This window comes from Castor canadensis, chromosome 14 (genome assembly GCF_047511655.1).
Source record: "Castor canadensis chromosome 14, mCasCan1.hap1v2, whole genome shotgun sequence".
In the NCBI taxonomy this organism is placed as follows: Eukaryota; Metazoa; Chordata; class Mammalia; order Rodentia; family Castoridae; genus Castor; species Castor canadensis.
The window spans coordinates 24,678,375-24,705,778 of NC_133399.1; the positions used below are offsets into that span (position 1 = coordinate 24,678,375).

General features: G+C 35.0%; 2 protein-coding genes across 2 annotated transcripts; one reads left to right on the forward strand and one right to left on the reverse strand.

The window, feature by feature from the left end:
• Positions 1-6,143: 6,143 nt before the first annotated feature.
• On the forward strand, positions 6,144-7,106 carry LOC109677896 (olfactory receptor 7E178-like). Its single transcript, XM_020153649.2, is given in 1 exon segment — positions 6,144-7,106. A coding segment is annotated over 1 exon segment (963 nt).
• A 17,584-nt stretch (positions 7,107-24,690) lies between these two features.
• LOC109677894 (olfactory receptor 7E178-like) lies at positions 24,691-25,269 on the reverse strand. The gene has a single exon (XM_020153648.2). The coding sequence runs from the start codon at positions 25,267-25,269 to the stop codon at positions 24,691-24,693; it is 579 nt and encodes a 192-aa protein (XP_020009237.2).
• Between the last annotated feature and the right edge of the window lie 2,135 nt (positions 25,270-27,404).

The window sequence follows — 27,404 nt, forward strand, 5'->3', positions numbered from 1 at the left end:
GGGATATGAGTATACTGTTGATATTAGTGTGTGGAGAGGTAGGACTGCTGGCAACCACCTTGTGCAATGCAGAGGGACCTAGAAGGTGTGCTTCCATTTAAAATTGATAATTGGGTCTCTGCAAAGAAGAGTGAGGTTATCTGTGATGGATTTCCATGTTTAAAGTACCTTGGACAGAATTCCCTCATGTCTCAGTACCATTAGCTCAATCCCCAGTGCAAGTTGCATTGAATTGGTTGTCATCTCCATGCCCCAAGCATCAGAAGCATTGAGAGAATATTTGCCTCACCTGTAAGTATATGTTTACAGAGAATCTAGAGGGAAACGACATCACCAAATTGACCATGGCAAAGGTTAGAAGATGTATCCTAGGATAACAGGGTACACAAGCCATTACAAAGAGCATACAACCCTGAAGTGAGCCCTGAAGTAGATGTTGTCCTAGCCCACATCAGACCAGTATTCTCCATAACCACTGCATTTATGGTATTTATACCATTATGCAGATCCATTATCTTCAGTGTGTTCTGGACCCAATGTCTTGCTTCCAAAAAATACAGTATGTCAAAAATCATGAGTCATTTCTTGTGAGATCAGATAATAGAAAGAACATGGTTTTTAACTTTATGGCAGTCTGTTACTTGCTTTAAAGCTCTAATGGAAGCCAGCTTCAACATTTTGAATTTGCCTATAAAAGACTCCATTTGTAATTGCTTTCTAATCAATAACCTGAGAGGAAATGAATCCAGCAAACAACCATTTACAGTGAGTATTGGAGCAAGAAATGCACCTAACACTTTGTACTCCAACAGTACAGCCTTGCTGTGACTTTAGCCTTAAGTGACATGATTTCACTGGTATGATACTACTGACTCATATAGGAACATATGATATTATTAATAGGCAAATTACATCAAAATTTACTAGTATCAAAACAGACATCAAATAAAATGAAAAGTTAAATTTTGGCTGTCATTCAAATAAGCAATGATTATTACCACAGCCCCTAAGCAAGAGCTATTGAAAGGAAAATGCAAAAATGCCTTTTAGAAACTAACCATTTTGTGTAGTGCCAGGAATCAAACACAGGGGCTTGAGCATACTATGAAAGTTCTCTAAATCTGAGCTATGTCCCCATCTCTTAGATACAAATCTTAATTGAGAAAATGGGAATGGGGTAGAATAATCACTGTAGAATTCCAAATTCTCCATATATTACATGATTAATGCAATGGATATCAGCATTTCAAGGTCCCAACTTAGATAAGTCACATTTAATGTTAAGATACTTGAAATTGGAAGCCAGAGTTATGAGTACAATTGAGCTTTCTCCTGAGAAGAAAAAAGTCCTCCCCATTCCAAGTATATTCACATTTTGCTTCTTTGTCTTCCTTTAATGTTATCAAGTCCCTAGAGATTAGTACAACATGGATCAATTTAACTAATTATGAGCTTTGTGTATTGAACTCTCAAGGCAATAATAATGTAAATAATTAGCTTGTTTCTCTTGTCATTCAGTTTACCTGGCCTGTCTGTCCAGTCATCTACCTGTCTGTGACTTTTCTTTCAGAAAAACCATCTGCTTCTAGGTGTTCATGTGTGATTCTGTCTTACTACTATTTCTGACAAGGAAACCTCCACCCTCATCACACACCAAACAAGACAACAATGATATACTGTGATCCAATGGTTATGCCTCAACAGGGACCAACAGCAGCTCAGTAAGTTCCTAGGGAATCTGTAGGGAGAAGAGAATGTTGGGGACATTATTTCCTCCTCATCAGATCAGATATAAAAGTTTGGGAAGCAAGAGAGGAAGTGGCTCCCACATGCCAATTTTCACCTCAGAGCTACATTAAGTACATATTCCAGGTTCTCACAAGTTTGGAAGACTTTTGTACACAGTTTTTCTTCTCCAATTCTGATTCTTGTTCTCATTCACATCTGTTCCAGTAGGAAAGGAATTTGGTTGAATTAGATGGTGCTGTATATATGCAATAAGATCATGATATTGATGATAATTATGAACATGATAATAGGAACCATACTATCATGAATCTTCACCTAGGACTTCCCTTGCTATAGTCCAACATTTTTTAATTTTGGCTTGGCAACTTTGTCTGTATAATCACCCCCTAAAAAGACTAACACTCATTAAACTCACTTGAAAGTTTGAGATAGGACACCTTATTTTAGTGTTATGTTGTCTTAAGTCAGACAATAATGGTGCAATCAAAGGAAATCTTGGCTGAACACTCTCTTGCAAACCAAATATGAATTACAACAGTCACCCCAGGCATAGATTTTCCTTCATTTTACTCTACCCCTTGTGAATCTGGTAGAGACTTATGGGTTGTCTTTCTTGTTTCAACTTTTGGAAGGATAACTAATATCCAAGCCAGTGGATCACAGAAAGTGTTGGCCCATAATAAATCATTGAAGATTACTCTTTTGTCTCTGCCCATGGATTTTGTTTCAATTATTCACTTCTTCCCTTACTCTGGTAATTTTGTCAGAAAATGTGAGTCTGTTAGATAATTATAAATAATACCTCTAATCTGATCTAGTCAAGAGGTGTAGATCCAAAGGATCATGGTTCAAACAGTCTTGACAAAAAGTGAGTGACACCCAATCTCAAATAACAAGCTGGATGTCATGGTGCACACCTACACTACCAGTTATGGAAAAAGAATAGTTGGGAAGACTGCAATCTGACTAGGTTCAAGAGAAAACATGGGACCCTGTCTGAAATGTAACTAAAGCATAAAAGGACTGGATATCCAGTGGTAGAGTACCTGCCTACTAAATATGAGGCTCTGAGTTCATGCCTATATAACACAAATAAAAAAGTTTGAAATTATTCCTGAATGACTGTTCAACTCTGAAATTCAAGAAAAGAATGAGCAAGCTTAGTGCTCATTCATTAGAGAATGAACATTTATTTTGAATCTTAACAGTGCCATACATCATCTGTGTAACATATTTCTTGACTTCATATTTCTGAGTGCTGTCATTTGACTTGCTCTGCAATTGACACAACTTGATTTACTAAGAATCAAGTATAATACATCCTGAACTTCTTACCAAATATGTGGTAAGAGCAAGTCCTATTTACACATTACAATTATTAGTAGTGCTGAAGATCATGTATTCAAATAAAATGTCCTGTCCTCTGAAGGTTTTGTTTTCCCTGGGACACTGAAGGAACATTTTATTTTCTGTTCATATGCCAGTTGATTATTTCGTTTTCCTTTATAAAAGTATATTCTGAATGCCTGGCATAAACCACCTGAGTCTCTTTCATCTCTGATTCTTTAATATCTATACCCTATTGGAACACAGGAGGCTGCAAGAGCAACAATCTTATCCATGAATTCAATAGACCCTCCCTTGGTTCACAGAAACAGCACGGGCAATGTAACTTCACACAATATGGCTTTTCTGCATGCAATTTTGCTATTCCCTGTAATGTGCTGTAGGACCACACAAAATATAAAGCATGGCTTGTGTGTTTCTGGCATGAATTTTATGATAACTACCATTTTCATTGTGTAACAATATGGAATATCATCATAAAAGTTGTTGAGATTTCATAAAATCAAAAACACGCAGGGAGAAAGAGAGTTTTTACTGCATGAACTGAGACACATTTTAACAGTTTTACTCCATGAATGTGTTTATATGGACATATTAGGCTTCAGACTCTCTGGTATACACAAGAATAAAACATCATTAAAACTTTTGGGGGATTGCATGTAACAATTAAACTTTCCACTCCAATATTAATTAAAATTCTGATTCAAAAGCCATGACCAAGTAAAAGGTAAATCCCCTCTTAGCTGTAAACTAAGAATGAATGTTAGTTACACAATTTCTAAGCAAAGAATTCTACACAGATAGTTTGAGAGATTTACACATATATGGTTGGAAATTATGAATTTGAATTTGTATTAATATCTCTTAAATCATCCCAAGGTCGATCTTTTCTACTACAGTAAAAAGATTATTTTTAATTGTTGTTGTGTTCGGTGGGGTACATTATGGCATTCATAAAACTTCTCACAAAATAGCAGATATACCATACTTTAATTCAACCCCTCCACATTTACAGCAATTTATTGTCAAATAGGAAACAGTAGTAAGGCATGGATTAGTAATGATGGGATTTGATAAGTTTATCTGTAAAGGAGGAAATGGGCAAAGTTTTTCATAAGAACCTTATGAAATGAATACTATGAATCATAAGATTGTCCATGAGTAGCAATGTATTGGCATTCTGCTTTAGAAATGTGACATAGAACAATACTACTCACTATTCAGGATAGGAATTTTCATGGAAATATATCATGGGATGTCCATTTCTATAAAGATTTCAGGGATATTTATGTTTAGATATATTGACAATAACAGCACATAATTGATTGAATTTTTCCAGGGGCAAAAGTATGTAAGACATTGGAGTAACAAGTAATATGGTCAACATGTACAATTCAAAAAACTATTTAGTATATATGAATCTCTTGGAAATTATGACTTCTGTGATAATAAGTACGTTTGACATACCAACATATAAGAAAGGATTGTAAGTATTGTCATGCACTAAGAAAATGTTTCTTTATTGTTACCTATTACTATTATTATCAATACCCAGTGCACAGTAAAAATAGGAATAGTAAATAATACTCCACATCACCTATGTATTAAGGATATGTTGCTTGCTATGCCTGTGTGATTCCAATCCTTTGCATTTTCATTGACCAAAAGCTAAAATTGTCATCAGCTTGATAAATGTTATTTCCCATCAATGTTTCCATATTTTAGTGTTGTTTTATGTAAATTACTTTCTGTTAAAATGATCTAAAGACTATTCTATTACATGTCTTATTTTCATTTTGGCCAATATTTTTTCAAGCTTCTTTTGTACAATGTGCCTTTGCCTTGAAGTTTTTAAATGATGAATAGTCCAATCTTTGGAATGAATTTCATTTTCTTTTTAATTTTCACAACCCCTCTAGGAAGTCTGTATGCACAAATAGAAGGAGTGCAGTACAACTTAGCCTGGGCATAAAAATAGAGCCTATGCAAAAAAACAACCAAAGCAAAGAAGCCTGGTGTTGTAGCTTAAGTGTTAGAGCTCATGGCATACAAGTGAATGTGAGGTACTGAGCTGAACCCCTATTATCACTAAAAGAAGAAGTTATGCTGCCTTTGTTTCCATTTTGTTTCTCTGCTAAGTAAATCCCATTACTTCTCTTCTAAGAGGAAGAAAAACTTTTGGTATTACCAGGAAGCTTAATTTAGGAGATATAGCAGAGTGTTGTGTGGAAAGATGTTAAGCTGGATTGGGAAAGCTAAGGTAAAGTATCAGATCTGGCTTTAATTCTGGCACTGGTTTCTGAACTACACATAGGTTGGATTTGATGAGAAAAGCTTTTCAAGAACATTTGGTAATAAAGAACTATTTAAGAAGTTTACTAAGCCATCATGAGCCACAATAAGCAGTGTGTAAGACATTTCTTAGAGATGTACAAGACCGATAAAAAATAAAACTGCTCTGATAAGAAATATGGATAGAGCTTTAATTCAAATGCACTGATATTTCATAACTGCTACATTGCAAATTAGTGTAAACTTTAGGATTATTGGATACAATATTATCCTTGTGCACTTATCAGAACATACAAAAATGATAACTAATTCATGGCAACATATATATTTGTATATATATACATAACATATTTACATAACATATTTAACATGTGAGTTTCCTTTAATAGGCTTTTTTTTATTAAAGTGAAAAGTGAGGTTTTTTTTAAAGTTCATGCTTTGAATAGCAGGGGCTGACATTTAAAGTGTTCATGGATTTCTCATATTATAACCACAATGCCCTTGCATCTCTAACATTCTTTTTTCCAGTGTCGGTAATGTGGATGAATACAGAAAAAAAGTGCATACACCCAAAATGAGGCATTCTAAGGAGAATCCACAACTGCAAACATTATCAAATGCACTTAGATGTATTGTCCTTAAGTGTAAATACTTCACGGGTAATTTTCATATTCCAAAACACAGAGGCTTAGAAGGTTGCCTCTGTAGTTCTTTTCTATTTACATACTTCTTTTTTTACCAGGTGTCCAATCTACATGGAACCAGAGAATCTAACATGTATCTGGGAATTTTTCCTCCTGGGTCTATCAGAGAATGCTGAACTGCAGCCAATCTTTTTTGGACTTTTCCTGTCCATTTACCTGATAACAGTGCTTGGGAGCCTGCTCATCATCCTGGCCAACAGCTGTGACTCACACCTCCACACCCCCATATATTTCTTCCTATTCAATTTGTCTTTAGCTGATGTTGGTTTTATCTCAATGACAGTTCCCAAAATGCTAGCGGACATCCAAACACACACTAATCCCATCACCCACAGAGGCTGCTTAACCCAGGTGTTCTTTTGTATACTTTTTGGTTGTTTGGACAATCTACTTCTGACTGTGATGGCCTATGATCGCTTTGTGGCCATCTGTCACCAATTACACTACTTTATCATCATGAACCCTTGCCTCTGTGTGTTTCTGGTTGTGATGTCATATTTTATCAGTCTTTTGGACTCCCAGGTACACTGCTTAGTGGTTTCCCAACTTACTTTTTGCAAAGTTGTGGAAATTCCTCATTTCTTTTGTGACACTGCTGAACTTGCCAATCTTTCCTGTTCTGACACCTATAGTAATGACGCTTTAATCTATATTGTCATTGTCATCTTTGCAGGTGTTCCAGTCATAGGGATCCTTTATTCATGTACTTGAACTGCTTCCTCCATTCTGAGAGTTCCATCAGTATGCTGGAAGTATAAAGAATTCTCCACCTGTGGCTCTCACCTGTCAGTCGTTTGCTTATTTTATGGAACTGGCTTTGGAGTATACCTCAGCTCTGCTGTCTCTCATTCCCCCAGGAAGGGTGCAATGGTCTCTGTGATGTACACCATGGTCACCCCCATGCTGAACCCCTTCATCTACAGCCTGAGGAACAGGGATATCAAGAGGACTCTCATGAAGTGGTTCAGAAAAATAATGTATTTCAGTACCTGGGCTGTGACTTTTGGTTCATAAAACTGAAAATGCAGACAAATCAAATGTAAATGATAAGAACTATTTAGGCTTAAACACATTTCATATGTACTCTGTACCAATCTGCTTTCTGTTTATTCAATTTTTCTCTTATATAGCTCTAATTTAATGGACAAATTATTACTATATTCTCCAAAGTTATGTAATAGCCACTGGATTTATGTTTAGTACCTCACCATAGATTCTGAATTTTATCATTTACCCAAGTCTTTTAGTCATGAGGGGTTTTATTTTTCTTATTTTATTTCAAAATAGTCAGTTCTCCATAACTTATTTTTGCCTCCAAAATTTCCATCCTAATATTTCCTACATTTCAGAAGCATATAATGTTCCCTTACATCCAAGGTAACTACTAAATGTTTACTTTATAATGATCTTGAACTGCTTCTTCAGCTGGTAGTGTGTTTAATTTCTAATTCATATTGGGATATTTAGGGATTGGAAGAGAATGTTATTTACACTCAGCTTTAATGAACAAGTATGAGTTGGAAAATTCCCTGGAATACTGGCACGTGTGATCTCTAAGGAAAATGTGAGAAAGGACCTGGCAGAACACAGGGACTTTTGTAATTTCTAGATAGCTATCTTTACTGCAACCTGTCCTTTTTATATTATGCAATAACTTGAAATTAAAATATACATAAGTGAAGGTTTTTTCAAGTTATAAATAAGGTATATCAATGACTTTAGAAAAAATGTAAAGATGTTTTAGTTAAGTATTGAATCTAGAATTTCAGAAAATTAATACTAACATTAATGCAAGCATTGTTTATTAAAATAGTGAATAAAAGAAGAAACTTAAGTTAAATAGCCATAAATAGTGTAAAAAGTTACGGCAAACTTTGATAGTCTTTGGGAATTAATAAAGCAATAAACCTCTGGCAAGACCAATTAAAAAAAGAATAGATACATATAGCAATATGAAAGAAAACTGACCTTTGACTATGTAATTGAAATATGGAACAGTAAGGTAGTGCTGTAAGGATATTAGTAAGTCTGAAAACATAAATAAATTGAACCACTTCATAGAAAACCATAGCTACGTTTTCTTAGAGCAGGCAGAAACCTGTCAGTCCATTAGGACCAAATGATATCTTGTTTGAGTTGGTAAAGACCTTGTCAATCTCCACCCAAGAATAAGATAATAAGGTATAGATAAGAGATTAACACCATTAATCTGTATCATGTGTGAGGCCCTGGGTTCAATTCTCACAACAGCAGAAATTAATTAGTCAATTGAATATTAAGGAAGATAAATAGTAAGGTTAGATAAATTGTAAGGTTAGATTTTTCTCCTAACATAAGCACATAAATATTGGTTTTAAGAACCTATCAACAGTTTTCTTTTTTTATGGCACTGGGAGTTGAACTGAGGGCCTCACATTTGCTATGCTAGGAAGGAACTGTACCACTGTGTCATACCTTCAGCTTTTTGTTTGAATAGGATCTCCTATTTTCATCCAGGCCAGCCTAGACTTCAATCTTTCTATCTACTCCCCATGTATTGGAAGTGCTTGCCACTTGTCCCAGCTTTATTATTGGAGGTATAATTTTGCTACCTTTTTAGCTCGCCAGGCCTCAAACTGCAATTATCTGGATCTCTGCCTCCCTAGTATCTAGGATTACATGCATGAGCCATTGTTCTCAGCATACACAGTTTCTTAAAAGTTTCTTAAAAGTAACTAATAGTCATCTAATTAGTACTTAACAAAATACAAATTGCTGCTACAAAACACTAGTTTTCATTTTACATGCCTCTGAGTTGTAAATAAATACTTGAATTTAAATATTTTAACTAAGTATTATCTATAGAGTGGATATCATTTAATTTGTCAGTTTATTTCTGACACAGCTTCCATAATTTCTTTTTATTATCATTTTATTCTTGTATTGGGGGTACATTGTGAGTTTTATGAAAGTTCCTTCAATATATCATAGTTGAATTTACTCCCTCCATCATTCACCTTCATCTGCCTGACCATTCCCAGAATATTTTCACATGTTTCATTTTCCCAGTTTCATATATGATTACCATAATATTTCTACCTTCCCAAATCCACCCTCTTACACCCTTTTCTTATATCCTTATCCTTCCTCCTGGTATCCCTTCAAAATTATTTTGTCTCTGTTTGTATCACACAATTTTGATTTCCCATATCACATTGTGATGGGGTAGAGCTGTTTGATGACCCATAATTGATGCAGTTTCAATTTTATTATTAATCACCTGCATTTGTAATCACAATAAAATAAGTTATTAACAACTGCATGCTTTTCTTATTAGATTACATATCAAAAATCCCTTCAATCTTTCTAGAAATAATCAATCCATGATCACTCATGAGGAAATCTCATCTAGCATTAAAAGTAACACTTCCATTTGTCTGAAGTGGAAGAGACAGGGACCAGGTCTAGAAGTCAGGAAATGAAAATTTTTGTCCTATAACATTGACCTAATACCATTTGCAAAATTTCTGTTACTCTACCTCTCTGTGCTGAAACTTCTTAAAGGAAATGGAAGAATAATGGCCTTTTCCACAACATCTGTAGCACCTAGAGGAACACTGGAAGTTTATTTCCACCTATCTGTCTATCTATTTGTCTATGTATCTCTCTCTCTCTCTCTCTCTCTCTCTCTCTCTCTCTCTATATATATATATATATATATATATATATATATATATGTATCTACCTATCATCTATTGCTCTTGCCTATCTGTCATTATTTGTTTAGCTATTGATCTACCATTTGTGGGTCTATCTATCCAGCTATCTACATATGTTCATTTTGCCTTTTTAAATATACAAGTTCATCATTATGAAAATACTAAGTTTATTGATGAATACAATTTTCAAATGACTCTCAATCCTGGACTGACATGAATTGTAAAATGTCTCAGCCTAAGCCACAAAGTTTACATAAACACTTTTCTCTTTTTCATTTTTATTAAATTCTCTGCCCCATATATTAATAATTGAATACTGTAGATGTTGTTGAATAGAATAATAGGCCCCTGGGTCTGTCATATAAACAAAAACTAGATCTGTTTTAACTTGAGTTAGTGCTATGAATCATTTCTAAAATAGATAAATTTGATGATAGGAGAGTAATAAGGCAGTCAAAGTCAAACTGAGTACAGTCAATTTTTGTGAACCAATGGATATGCTATTCAATGCATGGCAAAGAATTTACTTATTTGGTGGTACTGGGATTTTGAACGTAAGGCCTTCCACATGCTAGTAAACCACTCTACCACATAAAACATAACCCAAGCCCTTTTGACTTTAGTTATTTTGTCTCACACCTTTTTCTCATGCTGTTCTCAGTCTGAGACTCTCTTACATATGCCTCTTACATAGCTGGGGTTACAGAAATTTACCACTTTATGTCTGCTTGTTCTTGAGATAGAGTCTTGCTAAGCATTTTTTCCTGATCTACCTTGAACCACAATCCTACTATCCCATGTAGTCTGGATCACAGGCATGACCCATAGCATGGGGCTATTTTTTTGTTAATGAGATGTACCTTCATTTGTTTTTTATTTATGATGCCTCATCTGTGTCAAACAAGGCATCATTGGATTTAGAGAATCAGAGTAAAAGAAAATTACTAATTCTTCTCCAAATATATGGCATATATTTGTACAACTACCAAATGTCCTGCACAAAAATAAGAATGCAGTAATTGGTTGAGTGATATAAATATTAACCTCCTCACTATTACTACTAACACTGATATTTAAATTTTATTTTTCACATATTCTATCCCTTCATTACATGTTATTAACATAGGGAGCAACTATAATCCATTAATTACTAACCAAATTCAGTTTTATGACTGGGAAATTATTTCAATTGACAATGTTGAGTCTGATAAATAATGAAAAACTGACCTTCTGAAATGAAATAATATGGATAACAAATGGTATCAGAGATATAGTACTTATCGTTTTTCCTACTTTTTGAAACAGAGACTCATTATGTAGCTCAGGCTACCTATGAATTTGTAAACCTCCTTTTTTTAGTTTATAATCCTAGTGCTTGGATTGCAGGTGTGTACCATGGTGCCTGGTGACAGTTCTCATCTTAAACATTATTTCATAGTCAACAGAAAGTTGTTCACACAAGTCAAGGGGCCTAAACTTCAGGTGCATGTCAGATATATTTTAATGCATATCCAGTTTTCTACATAGGAACAAAACCAGGACATGGCTTTGTGTTTCACTTTGAGATTGACTGTAGTAATTGAAAGAATATGGAAGAAGCTTCAATTTGATGTCTATCCTAGACTATGGGAAGAGTTGTGGGCACAAATCTTGTGTGCTGCTGCTCGCTCTATTTTTTTCTATACTTGCTACCTATACTTCTTTATTTGGTGCTGTTGGAAACACCCACTTCTCTGCCAGTGAGCTAGCAGGGACCCCCTAAAGCAGTAGCAGAGTAAACAATGTCTTCCTGGAGTGAAGGCAGAGAAATGGCTTGCTGGCCTGTCAAGGCAAAAAGTTGCCAGAATTCTGATTAATATCCTCTCTCTGTAATATGACAACCCAATTCAAATACAACTTAACTCATTTCTACATAAAAGCCTAATAAAGTTATGTGAGTATATTCTTGAATCTTCTCTAAAACTGTAATAATGGATGTACCTATAGCTGGAAAATGAAGTGAAAAAGTCGCATAAAACATGGAGCTCAGCATTTAAAAATCCACCAAACATGCCTCCTGATGCTATTTCACTGTCATACTCCTCCCAATCCTCACCTTCATCTTCTTAATCCCTTTGTGGCAGTTAGGAAAGTTTCATGGACCAGCTTTTCTGATACTATGAGTGATATCTCTATTAAAAGTGTAACCAATATGAGTTGAAAGTTAAGTCAGTAAGATTACTGTTAATAAATAACAAAAAACATTAAATATACATAGTGCTAATGTTGTCCACTAGTTTTTTCTCACCTTCCTATCCACACTGTCATAGTTGTCTTCATGATAAAGACATGATTATTCCAGTGGGCATTCATAAATCCAGTATCTTACACAGAACTGACTGAGTTATGCTGCTATTCTCTTAAACCATGGGAAGAGTCTGGATCCAAAGTAAATGCCTAACTAAGTGACCAGACAAAGGTCAGTCTTGGTACTCAGGACAAACACTATTAACAGTGTGAGAGAAGAATTTAATGATGTAGAAGACTGTGTGTGGATGAGTCATATGTATGGAGCTCACTTGAAAGGAGCCACAAAAATGAAGGCAGTGAAGAATAGGCTGATTGTTGACTACTATGTGAACTTGGGTAGTCAGTGCACAGAGCCTATAACATGGAGCCTAACCTTGTCCATGTTAGCCCAAAACTTAAGACGTTATAGCATGGCTTGAGAAAGAAGACAACAAAACTAGTGCCCCTGAACATTTATCCTTCCCTCTACATAGGAGGACACTTTAAGATATTATATTTAATTTGTTTTACTTCTTTTTAAGAAAAACAAACAATTTTAAATTAATTAAAATTGTTTTAGAATGAGAATAAGAAAGAGTAATAGAGTAGGTGACTTTAAATGAAGTATAACACATCATATATGGTTATATCACAAAAAACTCCTTCTACAATTAATAAACATTAATAAGACAGAGAAAATGTAACTATTTACATTTTATTTCTATGATATATTGCAATAAAACAAGTATACTAAAAAATCTTACCCTTTCACCTCTTTAAGCTCATAGTTACAAGGCACTTATTGAGTTCATGTTTTTATTCAAACAACTGCACAATCCATCACCAGAAATTTTTCCATATTCCCATGCTACAAAGCTGTGCCCATTGACAAAACTTCCCTTTTATCATACCCCAAAATTAACAATCACCACACCATTATATATCATTAAGGAATAAAATTATCAAAAAATAATGCAAACAAGGATTCAGTCTTTACACGTATACATGTTTAGTTTTACTGCTACTGATATTTGCAATCTACACAGCCAACAAATCACAGTTTCTGACATCATAATTTTCTCCTGAGACTCTTCCTCAAGGAATACTTAATATCCCCATTCCACAGGCTGTAGATGAAGGGAATAAGCATAGGAGCAACCACAGTGTACACCAATGAGGCCACCATAACTTTTCTTGGAGAATGTGATATAACTAAACTGAGATACACTCCAAGACATGTTCCATAAAATAAGCATACATTTGACAGGTGAGACCCACAGATAGAGAAGGCTTTATACTATCCATCTGGAGATGGGACTCTCAGAATTGAAAATATAATCTTATAGTGGGAGAAAAATATCCCTGAGATGGGAAGAAATCCAAAAATTCCAGGAAGAACATACATGATTTTATTAAATATAAAGTTATCAGAGCAGCCAAGACTAAGATGTTCAGAAGGGTCACAGAAGAAATTAGAAATTTCTAGATGTTTGATGTAGGAGAATTGTAAGAAAATAAAATTGTGCACTTGGGAATTCAAAAGACCAAACAAAAAAGACATCAGTACTAAGATGGCACAGAGTTGAGGATTCATGATGACTGAGTAATTCAGGGGATGACAGATGGCCACAAACCAATCATAAGCCATCACAGTGATAAGCAGACTATCCATACATCCAAAAATTATAAAAAGGGACATCTGTGTCACACAGCCCACATATGATATTACTTTTGTATTATTTTGGAGGTCCATTACCGTATTGGAACCAGGTAGATATGAAACAGATGTCAGCCAAGGACAGGTTGGAGAGAGAGAGGTACATGGGGGTATGAAGGTGAGAGTCAGAACAGAAAGCCAGGATGATGAGCAGGTCTTCAAGCACTGTGATCAGGTACATAGACAGCAACACCCCAAAGCAAACAGGCCAAGCTCTGGGTCCTCTGAGAGTTGCATATGGAGAAATTCTGATACAGATGTTGAATTTTGCATTTTTAAGTCCAGGAACATCTTTTTAAATAGAAAAGAGACTTAGAAAAAGGAAACAACAATCACCTGGCTTCTCCCTATATATTGAATTCAAGTATACAGAGTATTCTCATTTCAAAGTTCATACACATTAGTAATTCTTTTTGATTTTGGCAAATCAGTCCTCTTAGATGTATTTTATTATTCACTTCTGTATTATTACCCTCCTTCTATCTCCACTTATTCAGGTAGTCAACTGAACAATGTTTGAAGGCAAAAAAACCTGAAAATTGGGTTGTTATCAAAGTAAAGCCAAATCTTTAAGAAAAAAAACAACATGTTACAGGATCCTTTTCCCTTTAAGAAGATAACTGTTCATATTATAGGAAATTGAGGAAAGAAAGACTGGGATAAAATGTGGTGAGTGAAGTTTTTTAAGTATATTGTGTAAATGTATGGAATTGCCACACTTAAAAACCATTATATTATTAATGTATACTAATTCAAAAAAAGGTAAAACTACTTTCTAGAAACTGAAATCAAATTCACTTTATTTTATTTTAAACCATGGCACAAATTGCTGTTAAGTATTTAAAAGAATGTAAGAGTCTTAGGACTGCATTATCTAAACTCTAAATCAAAGTCATTCATTCATAATCAAAAAACTTTGTTATGTCTTAGTTATATTCTACTTGTTTCTTCCTTCTTTGTTTCCATATCTCCCTCATTTTTGTTTTAGTTTATTTGTTTGGGGGTTTGAACTCAGGGCTTCATGTTTGTGAAGGATGTGTTCTGCCCTATGAACAATGTCCCCAGCAATATTGGCTTTCATTATTTTTCAGATAGGGTCTCATTTTAGACTAAGGTTTGCCTTGGTTCATAATGCTCCTAGCTGTGCCTCCAGGTATCCAAGATTATAGGTGTGTTCCACCATGACCAATTTGTACATTGAGGAAGGATATCAATAACCTTTTGCCAAGGCTGGACTCAAATCACAATCTTTCTGTTTCTGCTTCCCAGGAAGCTGGAATTGCAGGCATGAGCCAGTGAACCTGCCCTTATTTACCACCCTTTTCTTTTTAAGCACTCACTAAAATTTTATTTGATTTCAAATATTTTTTCTTTTATATTAACACACATTAATTGTACAATGGGGTTTCACTTTGATATTTGCATCATGCAAAAATACACTTTAAACATTTAAAAATATCTTACTGCTACTTATGATTTGAAGGAGTTCAAATTTTGATAAATCACATATCTGTGACATCACTTTCTAGAAACATAGATTTTTTTTTAATGGAGGGATCATTTATTTGAGCTTACAGGCTCTAGTATCAGAATCCCAGCTCTACCATTTACTAGCTATGCAACCTTAGGCAAAGTAATTAACCTTTCTATGCCTCATTTATTTTTTTTTTCATTTTTCTTTTATTATTCATATGTGCATACAAGGCTTGTTTCATTTCTCCCCCCTGCCCCCACCCCCTCCCTTACCACCCACTCCGCCCCCTCCCTGTCTCTTTTAGCACTTACTTGGTTACACTGTTGTTTTATTTGGTCATGACCAAGGCTGTGGATGTGAAAAACCAAACTTGCCTGTTGTCAAGTGAAGGCTCAATCTTTATCTTCAATATCAATATGACTAAAGTCACAGAGAGGAGCTTCCCGATGCAGAAAACTATTGCAAGAGCAGACACAGGTATAGATCATTGGACTACAGACATCAGACTAAATTCTTTAGGTACATACTGTTTATTTACTATTACCTGGCATAGGATGCCCAATTCACAGAGTCAAAATTACTCCCTATGGTCCATACCATGCCAGTCTCTAAGGACTTCATAATATTAATGGAGAAAAATGTGACTGATAAAGTGATTATTTCCAAGAGGGTGGAGAGTTGTTCGTATATTGGGAAATAAGCTCATGGGAGATGTTAATTTACTTCATTCACCATTTAAGATTCAACTGCTTTTTATTTTCATGTTTTTCTTGAAACATTATAATCACATTAAAGTTTGCAGGTTGATGGCATTAACAGCATACACATAGTTGTGAAACCATCAACATCATTCACCTGAAAAGCACTTCACCTTCTTAGCTAAATTTGTGTCCACATTTTTTAAAATATCCTATTCCAGCTGGGTGCAATGGTACCTGTAATCCTAGCTGGTCAGGAGGGAGATTTCTAGAAGACCATGCTTCAAGGCAAGCCCAGGCAATATGTTCACAAGACCCCACCCCAACCACTGTAGGCTGGGTTTGGTGATGAACATTTGTGATATCATCTGTGGCAGAACCATAAACAGGAAGATAGAGGTTCAAACTGGACTAGATATAAATGCAATAACACAGTGAAAAATTTTCTAAATTAAAATCATCCAAGGAAGTGTTCAAATGGAGAGTTTATGCCTACTAAGCACAATTCCCTGAGTTCAAATCCTCATACCAAGAAAAATTCCAATTCCTTCCAACCCACATATTGTCAGTCATTAGCCTACTATGTAACACAATGACAAATTAAACACCCCCAAATACAGTATTAGTATGTTCATAGAGGCAGAATTAACAGATGTGGATATTTATTTTTGCTGTATTTTCCATCACCATTCTAATGTACAGCATAGGTCCTTATATTAGGGTTTTTATGTCAAATTTTCACCAGACATTATACTGTAACTGTTCCACAGGGGTAGATGACAGGACTGAGTACTAGCATATACAAAAGTGAGGCCAGTTCACCATTTCTGAGAGAATGTTACAGAGCTGAAGTGAAGTACACTCCAATGCATGTCATAAAAAATAAATAGCAAATGACAGGTTAAACTCACAGGTGAAGAAGGCTGTTTATGAAACTTGTAGAATTGGAAACAATTTTGTAATAAGCACCTCCACAAGTCAGTGTTCTTCTACATCTGTAACTTGTCTTTGGCTGATGTTGCATTCATCTCCACTACAGTCCCCCAAATATTGGTGAACATCCAGACACACACTAATTCCATCATCCACAAAGGCTGCTTAACTTGGGTGCTCTGTTTCATACATTTTGGATGTTTGCACAATCTACTCCTTACTTTGATGGTCTATGATTGCTTTGGGGCCATCTGTCACCCTCAACACTCATGTGTGTGGCTTTTTGGTTGTGGTGTCATATTTTATCAGCATTTTGGACTACCAGGTCCACTGCTTAGTGGTGTTCCAACTTATCTTTGCAAAGTTGTGGAAATTCATAATTTCTTTGGTGACCCTCTTATATTTGTCAATCTTGGCTCATCAGACACCTACAGTTATTACTGTAGTAAATGTCAGTCCATATTTTTCTTGACATATTTGCTGGTGTTCCAGTCTCAGAGATTATTTATTCACATATTTGAATTTCTTCCTCCATTCGGAGAGTTCCATCAGTAGGCAGGAAATATAAAGCCTTCTCCAACTGTGACTCTCACTTACCAGTTGTTTGCTTGTTTTGTGGAACTGGTTTTGGAGTGCACCTCAGCTCAGCTGTCTCTCATTCCACCAGTAAGGGTGCCATCACCTCAGGACACCATGGTACACCATGGTCCTCCACATGCTGCACCCTTTCATCTCCATCGTGAGGAATAAGGATGGAGGACTGCCATGAATGTTTTCAGCAAAACGACAGAATTTTAATACTTGTGCTGTGGTATTTGGTTCATAGAATTGGAAAATGCAGAAAAATTTAACATGGGCAAAAAGAAATACTTAGGTTGTAGACACACTGGATTTGTACTCTGTACCTTCCTGCTCTATGTTTGTTCAATTTTCTTCTTATACAGCTCAAATTTCATGGAGAAATTACTATTGCAGACTCTCCAGTTATAAAATAGTCACTTGGGTTTATGTTTAGTACATCAGTATATTATTCTCACTTTCCTCATCCATTACATAAGGTTTTCGTCTTGAGTGGTCTCATTTTCCTTTTATCATTGCAAAATAATCATGATCTCTCTATGCCTTCTTATTTATTACCTCCATAATGCTCTTCCTAATATTTTCTGTTTTTAAGATATATTTAACATTACCTTAGATCCAGAATAGCTACCACTTTCTTCCTTTTTGTGATCTTCAACTGATTCTTCAGCTAGTTTTGTGTTTTATCTCTAATTCATATCAGGACATTTCGGGATTGACAGAGAATTTTATTTACACTCAGCTTTAGTGGACAAGTATGAATTGAAACATTCTCTGAAAAACTGGAATGTGTGATCTCCAAGGAAGTGTGAGGGAGGACCTGACAATACAGAAAGACTTCCTGAATATTCTGGGTAAACATCCTTACTACAACCTCTGTGTAATATAAGACACAATCAATTCAAATGCATATGTAAATGAAAAATTTTAACAGATAAAAACAAGGTATATCATTGATTTTAGAAAAATCTTAGAGAGATTGAGGTTAAGAACTGAGTCTAGGAAGTCAGAAAAATAACAGTAAAATCAATCCAAACTTTGTCAAATAAAGTAGTGAAGATAAGAAGCAACTTAGGTTAAAAAGAAATAAATAATAGAAAGTGTTAATGAAAAAATTGATTGTCTTAAAGAATTTACAAAGTGATAAATCTGTTGCAAGACCAATCAAGAGAATAAGAATAAGTACATAGAGCAATAGGAAAGAAAATTGAGGCTTGATTATATAATTGACATATGGAACAGTAAGGTGGTGCTGTAAGAACATCAGTAAGCTTACAAACATAAATAAATTGAATCAACTCATGGAAAATCATAGCAAATTTTTCTGGAGCAAGCAGAACCTTGACATTAATCCTTTATGAGGTAAAAATCATCATGTTTTCATTGCTACAGGCCTTCAATACATATTTTAAAATTCCCCACCTTATAATAAAAATAATTCCATATACAATTCTATCACTAATTTAAAATATGAGGCTGAGGGTGTAGATCAGAGGTAGACAGTGTGTCTAGCATGTATGAGGTCCTAGTTGAATTCCCACAATAGCAGAAATTAATTAATTAATTATTGAAAAGGACAGTAAGTTTAGATAAATGATAAGGTTAGAGTTTTCTGCAAACATAAGCATGTAAATATTGATTTTATGTACCTGTAAACACTTTTCTTCCTTATATTACTGTCAGTGGAATCATTGCCTCACATTTTCTATGCCAGGAAGGCACTCTACCACTTGAGTCATGTCCTCATGACTCTTTCTGATTTTAGTTATTTTTGGAACAGGATATCACATTATTTTCCTGGTTCACCCTAGACTTCATTCCTTGTATTTATTCTTCCCACATATTGGGGATGGCAGGTGCATGCAATCATGCCCAACTTTGTTGTTTGAGATGAGATCTAGATAACATTTTGCCCAGTCTGGCCTCAAAACACAATACTCTGGATTTCTATCTCCCTGTCCCTGACAAATAAACAGCTTTGTGTTTAAGTTCATATCAAATTACCTAATGCACATCTATTTAGTAAATGGCACTATGTTAATTGTTCCTCTAAAACACTAGTTTTCATTGACCTATGGTTTTACCTGTCTTTGAGAAATACTAGTACACAATGCCTTCAAATATTTTAACTGATACATTACCTAAGGAATAGACATAATTTATATTTGTCAGTATATTGTTATGACACTCTGTTTAAAATTCTTATACCTCTGTCCATATTGTACAATTTGGGATTCCCATATATGTGGTAGAGTTGTTTGAAGACCAATAATTGATGCCTCTTCAATCTTACTACTAATACCCAAACTTTCCCATCACAATAAAATCTTTTATTACCAATTACATACCTTTGTTCTTAAGAAACAGTATAAAAAATTTCTTATAATCTGCCCAGTGATAATCTCACCATGATACTAATGAAGGAATCTCACCTAGTACTAAGAATGATAATTCCAAAAAAGTGAATGATACTTCCACTTGTATCAAATGGAAAATACAGAATTCTGGATAGACTGTATTCTAATGAATATAATTATCAAGTGGCTCTCAATCTGGGAATGATTTGAATTGTGAAATGTGCCTCAGCTAATGCCGTAAGGTTTACTTGCACACATTTCTTTGTGCATTTTCCCATTTTCCTTTGTATGAAAATCTCTGCCAGATCTGTGAACAACTGAATACTCTAGATGATGCTGAAAATAATTATGGGGCCCATCTATCTATGACCCAAGCATAGTCAATCTGTTTTTATCTTGAGTGTAGTGATATGAGTAATTTCTGAAAGTGATGAATGTGAAGAGAGGAAAGAAACAGAGTCAAAATCATACTGATTACAGTCACTTTTTAAAAATCAACAGATATAGAATTCAATGTATGAAAGAGATGTTTATTTGGTGTATGAGGATTTTGTTTTCAGGACTTCACAAGTGCTAGGCAAGCACACTACCATTTGAGTCACAACTCAAGCCTTTTTGCTTTACTTACTTTTTCAGATAGGGTCACACACTTTCATTCTGGTTATAGCTTCAGTCTGTGATACTGCTACATATACCTCAGGAATAATTGGGATGACAGGTATTAATAAAGATGCCTCACTTGTTCTTTAGACAGTGTCTCATTGTTTTGCCTGAGTTGGCTCTTGAATCACAGTCCCAATATTTCTACCCTCATTAGTCTAGATCACAGACAGAGGCACACCATGGGGCTATTTTTCATATTCTATTTTGGAGCTAAGTTGCCTACTCACATTCCATTTTATTTTTCATGCATCCTCTGTGCCAAGAAAGGCTTCATTGTATTTATAGAATCAGAAGTCAAAGTCCTCTCCAAATATATGACATATATAATCATGCAAATATAAACTATTCTGACACAAAAAAGTGGTCAAGTACTATAAATATTAACTTTTGCACTAGTACTTTAGCAATATTTAAATGTTTTGCTAATATTTTATACAATAATATCATGTTATTACCATAGGGAGCAAATATTACCTATTAATTACTAAAAAAAGTTAAAAAGAAGTTTTATGACAGTGAAATTAACTCAAATAATAATATTGAGTCTGAAAAATACTGAAAACTTGCCCTTCTGAGATGAAATAATTAGGTTAACAGAGAAGGATCAAACTCTTCCGGAAATGTTGCTGGGAAAAGTGGTTATCTGCCTGCAGAAAACTGAAACTAGATTCGTGTCTCTCACCCTGTACCAGTACAAACTCACAATGGATTAAGAACCTGAATAACAGGCCCCAAAGTCTGAATTCAGTACAAGAAAGAGAAGAAAATACTCTGGAAGCAATAGGTCTAGGAAATAACTTCCTCAATAGAACTGCAGCAACCCAGCAACTAAGAGAAAAGATGGACAAATGGGACTACATGAAATTAAAAAGCTTCTGCACAACAAAAGAAATGGTCTCTAAACTGAAGAAACCACCAGCAGAGTGGGAGAAAATATTTGCTGGCTATACACCAGATCAAAGACTGATAACCAGAATATACAGGGAGCTGAAAAAACTAAACTCCTCCAAAATCAATGAACCAATAAAGAAATGGGAAACTGAACTAAACAGAGGTTTTTCAGAGGAAGAAATCCAAATGGCCAAAAAACATATTAAAAGATGCTGGCCATAAAAGAATTGCAAATCAAAACCACACTAAGATTTCACCTCACTCCTGTTAGAATAGTTATCATCAAAAACACCAATGACTACAAATGTTGGCTAGGATGCAAGGAAAAAGGAACCCTCATGCACTGCTGGTGGGAATGTAAGCCAATAACAACCACTTTGGAAAACAATATGGAGGCTTCTTGAAAAACTAAACATAAATCTGCCATATGATCCAGCAATACCACTCCTAGGGATATACCCAAAAGAATACAACTCAGTTTATCCCAAAAGCACCTGCACACCCATGTTTATTGCAGCACTATTCAAAATACCAAGTTATGGAAACAACCAAGATTCCCCAGTACTGATGAATGGATTAAGAAAATGTAGTATTTATACATAATGAAATTTTGCTCCGCCACAAAGAAGAATGCAATTTTGTCATTCACAAGTAAATTGATGGAACTGGAAAACATCATCTTATGCCAAGTTAGCCAGGCTCAGAAGGCCAAAAACCATATGTTCTCCATCATATGCAGACTTTAGACCTAAAACAAATGCAGTAATATTACTGGACATGGGTCATACGCTAAGGGGCATAGATGTACAGGAGGAATAGGGAAAGGTAGGAAAGCCAAAGCTTGAAAGTATTTGATGTGCCCTCTGTAGAGGAGCAAACAAAGCAATCTTCAACTGACAGAAGCCACTATTGGAAGGTGACTGGGAAGTAGTGAAGAGGTCTAGTAAAGATGAACCAATTTGGGTTGTAACACACACGTACATAGAAGAAATGCTAGAAATCTCTCTGTATAGCTATCTTTATCTCAAACTAGCAAAAATGCTAACTCTTGCTTATGATTGCTTCTGTCTTCTCTTCAAGGAAATTGGAGAAGTGGACAGAACAGGTTCTGCCTGGAAACTAGAGGGGTTGAGGGAGAGTGAGGAGCATTGGGGCAAGCAGGAGGGATGGTCCAAATAATTTATCCACATATGAATAAGTGAAAAACAATAAAAAATTCAAATGATATCTGGTACTGTAATACTGATTTTATGTTCTCTTTTTTTGAAACACAGTCTCACTATGTAGTCCAGGCTAGCCTTGAACTTGTAATCTTCTTTTCTCATTTTGTAATCAAAATGCTTGGATTACAGGTGTGTTCCACTGTCCCAGGTGATACAGTCATCCTATTCATTATTTCCAAGTCAACAGCAAGTTGAAAGAAGAAGTCAATGGGCCAAAACACTGGTGGATCTGAGGTATATTTCAGTGCACTCTCCACTTTACAGTATTGGAACGAAACCAAAACCTGGCTTTGTGCTTCATTTTGAGATTGACTAGATTGATTATAAGAATATAGGAGGAAGGTACTGTTGGAAGTACATCCAGGACCGTGAGGGAGAAGTTTAGGCTGAATTGTTGTATTCTGGTGCTTTCTATGATCATTTTGTAATGTCTTGTTATCCTTCTTATATTTAGTGCTGCTGTATCCACCAACTTCTCTGCTATTGATATAATAGGATTCCCTAAAAGGAACAGCAAAGTAAACATGGGAACTCTTCCTGGAGTGATGGGAAGTGAAATGGCTGGCTCAGTTGACAAAGGCAACAGCTGCGTGGATTCTCTTTAAAGGTGTCCTCTGTCCATAATACAACAGACCGATTCAAACGCAACTAATTTCTACCAAACAACCTTATACAATTATATAAATATAATGAGTCATTTCACTTTCTCTAAAATCATAATAATGTGAACACCTATAATTAGAGGAAGATGAAATGAAAAATTGCTACAGAGAGCTCAGCATTTAGGAAACCATCAATAATGCTTCATGATGTTATTTTACTGTCATAAACTTCCCCATCTTCACCTTTACCTTCATAAGCCCTTTGTAGAATTTATGAAAGTATGGTGGGATGATGGTTCTACTGATATAAGCGATATATATATATTGGACGTGTAATTAATGTGGGTAAAAATTTAAGAGGAATAAGATTACTGTTAAAGAAGAACTAAGAACATAAAAAAACTTAACTGAAGTGATTCCCACTGGTTCTTGTCCAACTTCCTGTTCAAACTGTCATAGTTGTTTCTTGATGAAGAGACAATTATTCATATGAGCCTTACTAAATCTAGTGTCTCGCTGTGTATTTACTGAGTTATGTTGCTACTTTGTTAGGTCATTGGTAAAGACTTGGATCCAAAGTAACTCCCTTACTTGTTGACTGTTCAATGCTTAGTGTTCGTACTTAGGACTAATATTACTAACAGCGTCAGAAAGGAGGTTCCTGATGATGAAAGCTACATGTGAAGGTGCCATATGTAAGGGGTTCCCTGGAAAGGAGTCACAAAACTGAAAGACCTAAAGTACAGGCTGATTATTTATTACTATTTGAACTTTGATGCTCAAGGTACAGAGCCCATAATTAACTAATTTTATCCCTATTATCCCAAACCTTAGGACATGATAATATTATTTGAGAAAGAGAAAACAAACCAAGTGTCCCTTTAAGGATATTTCCCATCCTCTACGTTGGAGGACTCTTTAGGATATTACATCGAATTTTCTTCATTTCTTTTTTAAGGAAAAACAAACTATATTAATTCCATGAAAACTGTTTTAAAGGCAAATAAGAAAGAGTGATAGAAGGAGTGAACTTGAACAAAGTGTATTATATGCAGTATAGATACATCACAGTAAATCCCCCAGCATAAAATTAATATACATTAATAAAGCAGAGAGAAATGGGTAACTATTTTCATTTTATTTATCTGCTATATTTACCACTATATTGTGGTAAACACTTACAAGGAAAAAACCTTACTCTTTTCACCTTTTTATGTTCTCATTCTGAGGTATTTATTGCATTCATATTGTCATTCAACCCTCTGTACAATCTAGCCCCAGAAATTTTTCATCTTCCCAAGCTACAAATCTATGCCCATTTACAAAACTCCCCAGACATTCTTCCTGAAACCTGATAGTCACCACTCTATTATGCACCATGAAGGAATAAAATCGAGAAAAATAGTGTGAACAATGTATTAATCTTTACATGTAGACATGTTTACTTGTACTGATTTTTATGATCAACATACCAAGTGAATCACATTTTCTGAAATCACAATGTCCTCCTGAGAATCTTCCTCAGGGCACTTTTAATGTCCCTGTTCCTCAGGCTGTAGATGAAGGGATTCAGCATAGGGGTGACCACTGTGTACCTTATTGAGGCTACTACACCCTTTCTTGGAGAATGTGATACAGCTGAACTGAGGTACACTCCAAGACATGTTCCATAAAATAGGCAAACATTTGATAGGTAGGACCCACAGGTTAAGAAGGCTTTAAGCTTCCTACCTGTTGATAGGATTCTCAGGATAGAGGAAACAATTTTAAAGTAGGAGAAAAATATCCCTGAGATAGGAAGAAATCCAGAGATGTCTACAATAAAATACATGGTAATATTAATGATGAAGGCTTCAGAACAGCCAAGACTAAGAAGTTCAGAAGGGTCACAGAAGAAATTAGAAATTTCTATATTCTCAAAGTAAGAAAATTGTAAGACAATCAAATTGTGTACCTGGGAGTCCAAAAGGCTAAACAAAAATGACACAAGCACTAACAATGCACAGAGTTGAAGATTCATGATAATTGAGTAATGCAGGGGATAACAGATGGCCACAAACCAATTGTATGCCATCAGAGCAATAAGCAGACTGTCTATACATCCAAAAATAATAAATATGGACATCTGTGTCAGGCAGTCCACATAGGAGATGTGGACTCTGGATCCTCTGAGAGTTATATGAGGAGAAATTTTGATACAGATGTCATATTTTGTGGTTTAATGTTGCTTGGACATCTTCCAAAATAGAAAAGAGAGTTAGAAAAAGAGGAACATAAATGCTCCTGGCTTATACTCTGCAAGTATGCAGAGTATTTTTCCTCACTTCAAGGCTCCTACACAATAGTTGTACATCTCCATTGTGTCAAATTCAGTCCTTTAGATGTATTTCATCATTCACTTTTGTGTTATTTACCTCTTTCTATGTGTACCTAGACTCAACTGAATAATGTTTAAAAGCAAAAAAAATTACTGATAATCAGATTGTCATCAAAGTCAAATCAAGTCAAAAGTTTTAAGAAAAAATGGACATGTCACAGGAGTTTTTTCCCTTTAAGAAAATAATCATTCATATTATGGGAAAATGAGGAAGGAAGAAATAATACAATGGTGAGTATGCCCTTATTAAAAGTACACTGTATAAATGTATGGAATAGCCACACTTAAACTCCATAGTGTTATTAAGTATACTAATTCAAAAGGTAATAAAACTATTTTTTTACAAAAATGTAGTCAAATGCACCTTATTTTATCCTAAACCATGGGAAGTATTGTTTTTAAGCCTTTGTAAGAATGTTTAAGTACTAAGACTTTAAAAAATCTAAACACTAAATCAAAGTTGTTCATTCACAATGAGAAAACTTTGTTATGTGTTAGTTATCTTTTAACTACCTTGGTTGGTAAGGGCAGTTTTTGACAATCTGCAGCTGATGCTTGTTAAATTTCCTACTAGTGACATTGATATTTTGTTCCTGTGAATGAGTGAGTATTGTCTAAAACTTCTTATTGTGATTATGCACCTTCAAATTTCTTGAAATCTATTAATAATTCTTCCAAGATAATTCACCAAGAAATTTCAGCTACTATATAGCATAATATTCCTACTTAAAACCAGGCAAGCAGAAAGCATCCTGAGATGGAAAAATCAACGTTTCCCATATAATAGCCCTTTTCAGTTTTCATATTGCTTTTCAATTTCTCTGTGCTGATACTACCTAACAGAGACAAGGAAACTAGCACTCTTCTAAATAACTGGAACATTTGGAACCCAATATGCATATCATAATATTAATATCTAATAAACAATTCCACATATTTTGAAAATAATGAATTTTATTGAAACATGCAATTTAGGATGGCATTGGTGCCTGAAATAATGTGAAAACATAAAATGTGTCTCAGTCACAGGAATAACTATTAACTATCCATCTCTTTGTCCCTTTTTTTTCTTTGTCTTATTTTGATTGTGCTGGGTGAAAATACATTGTGACATTCACAAAAGTTTTTATGATGTATCAAATATATCATTCTTGAATTCAGCCCCTCAAGGACTCTCTCTGATGGGCCCTCCCCCCAGTCAAGGAATGGTTTCAGCATGTATCATTTTTGCACTTACTCTCTGCAGGAATGTTTGAATAGTAAAATTTTCTACATATTAACTTGCATTTTAGAACTATTTACTCTATGGGACAGACATTAAGATAAGGGTTATTTTATCTTGTTTCTAGTTATATGGAGCATTACTGAAAAGAACAAAATGAGAACACAAAAACACTGTGTTGTAACCATAATAATTATGACTAATGTTTGTGAGTTGAGGATGGTTCTACTTAATGTTTAAAACAAGTTTTATTTTACATGCTACTTCTTTAACAAGGATAATATGGGCTTGGGCCCATATTGGTGGCACATGCCTATATAGTACTCCCTGCTAATTGACAGGCAAAGATTGAGAGGACAGCACTAAGAAACCTGCAAGGCACAATTCAGTGATACATCTCAAAAGTCGAAACTCTTATAGGCATAGTGGCTTGGGCCTGTAAGAGCTGAAATGGAGGAGACATAGGTAGGAGGATTGCAGTACAGGGTCAACCCAGGAAGAAAAAAGAGGAGACATGTAAGAAAAGGAAATTAACAAAATAGGGTGAGGTATGTTGTACAAGTGCTCTTGTTTAATAAGTATGAAGTCCTGAGAAAATAAGTGGATCAAA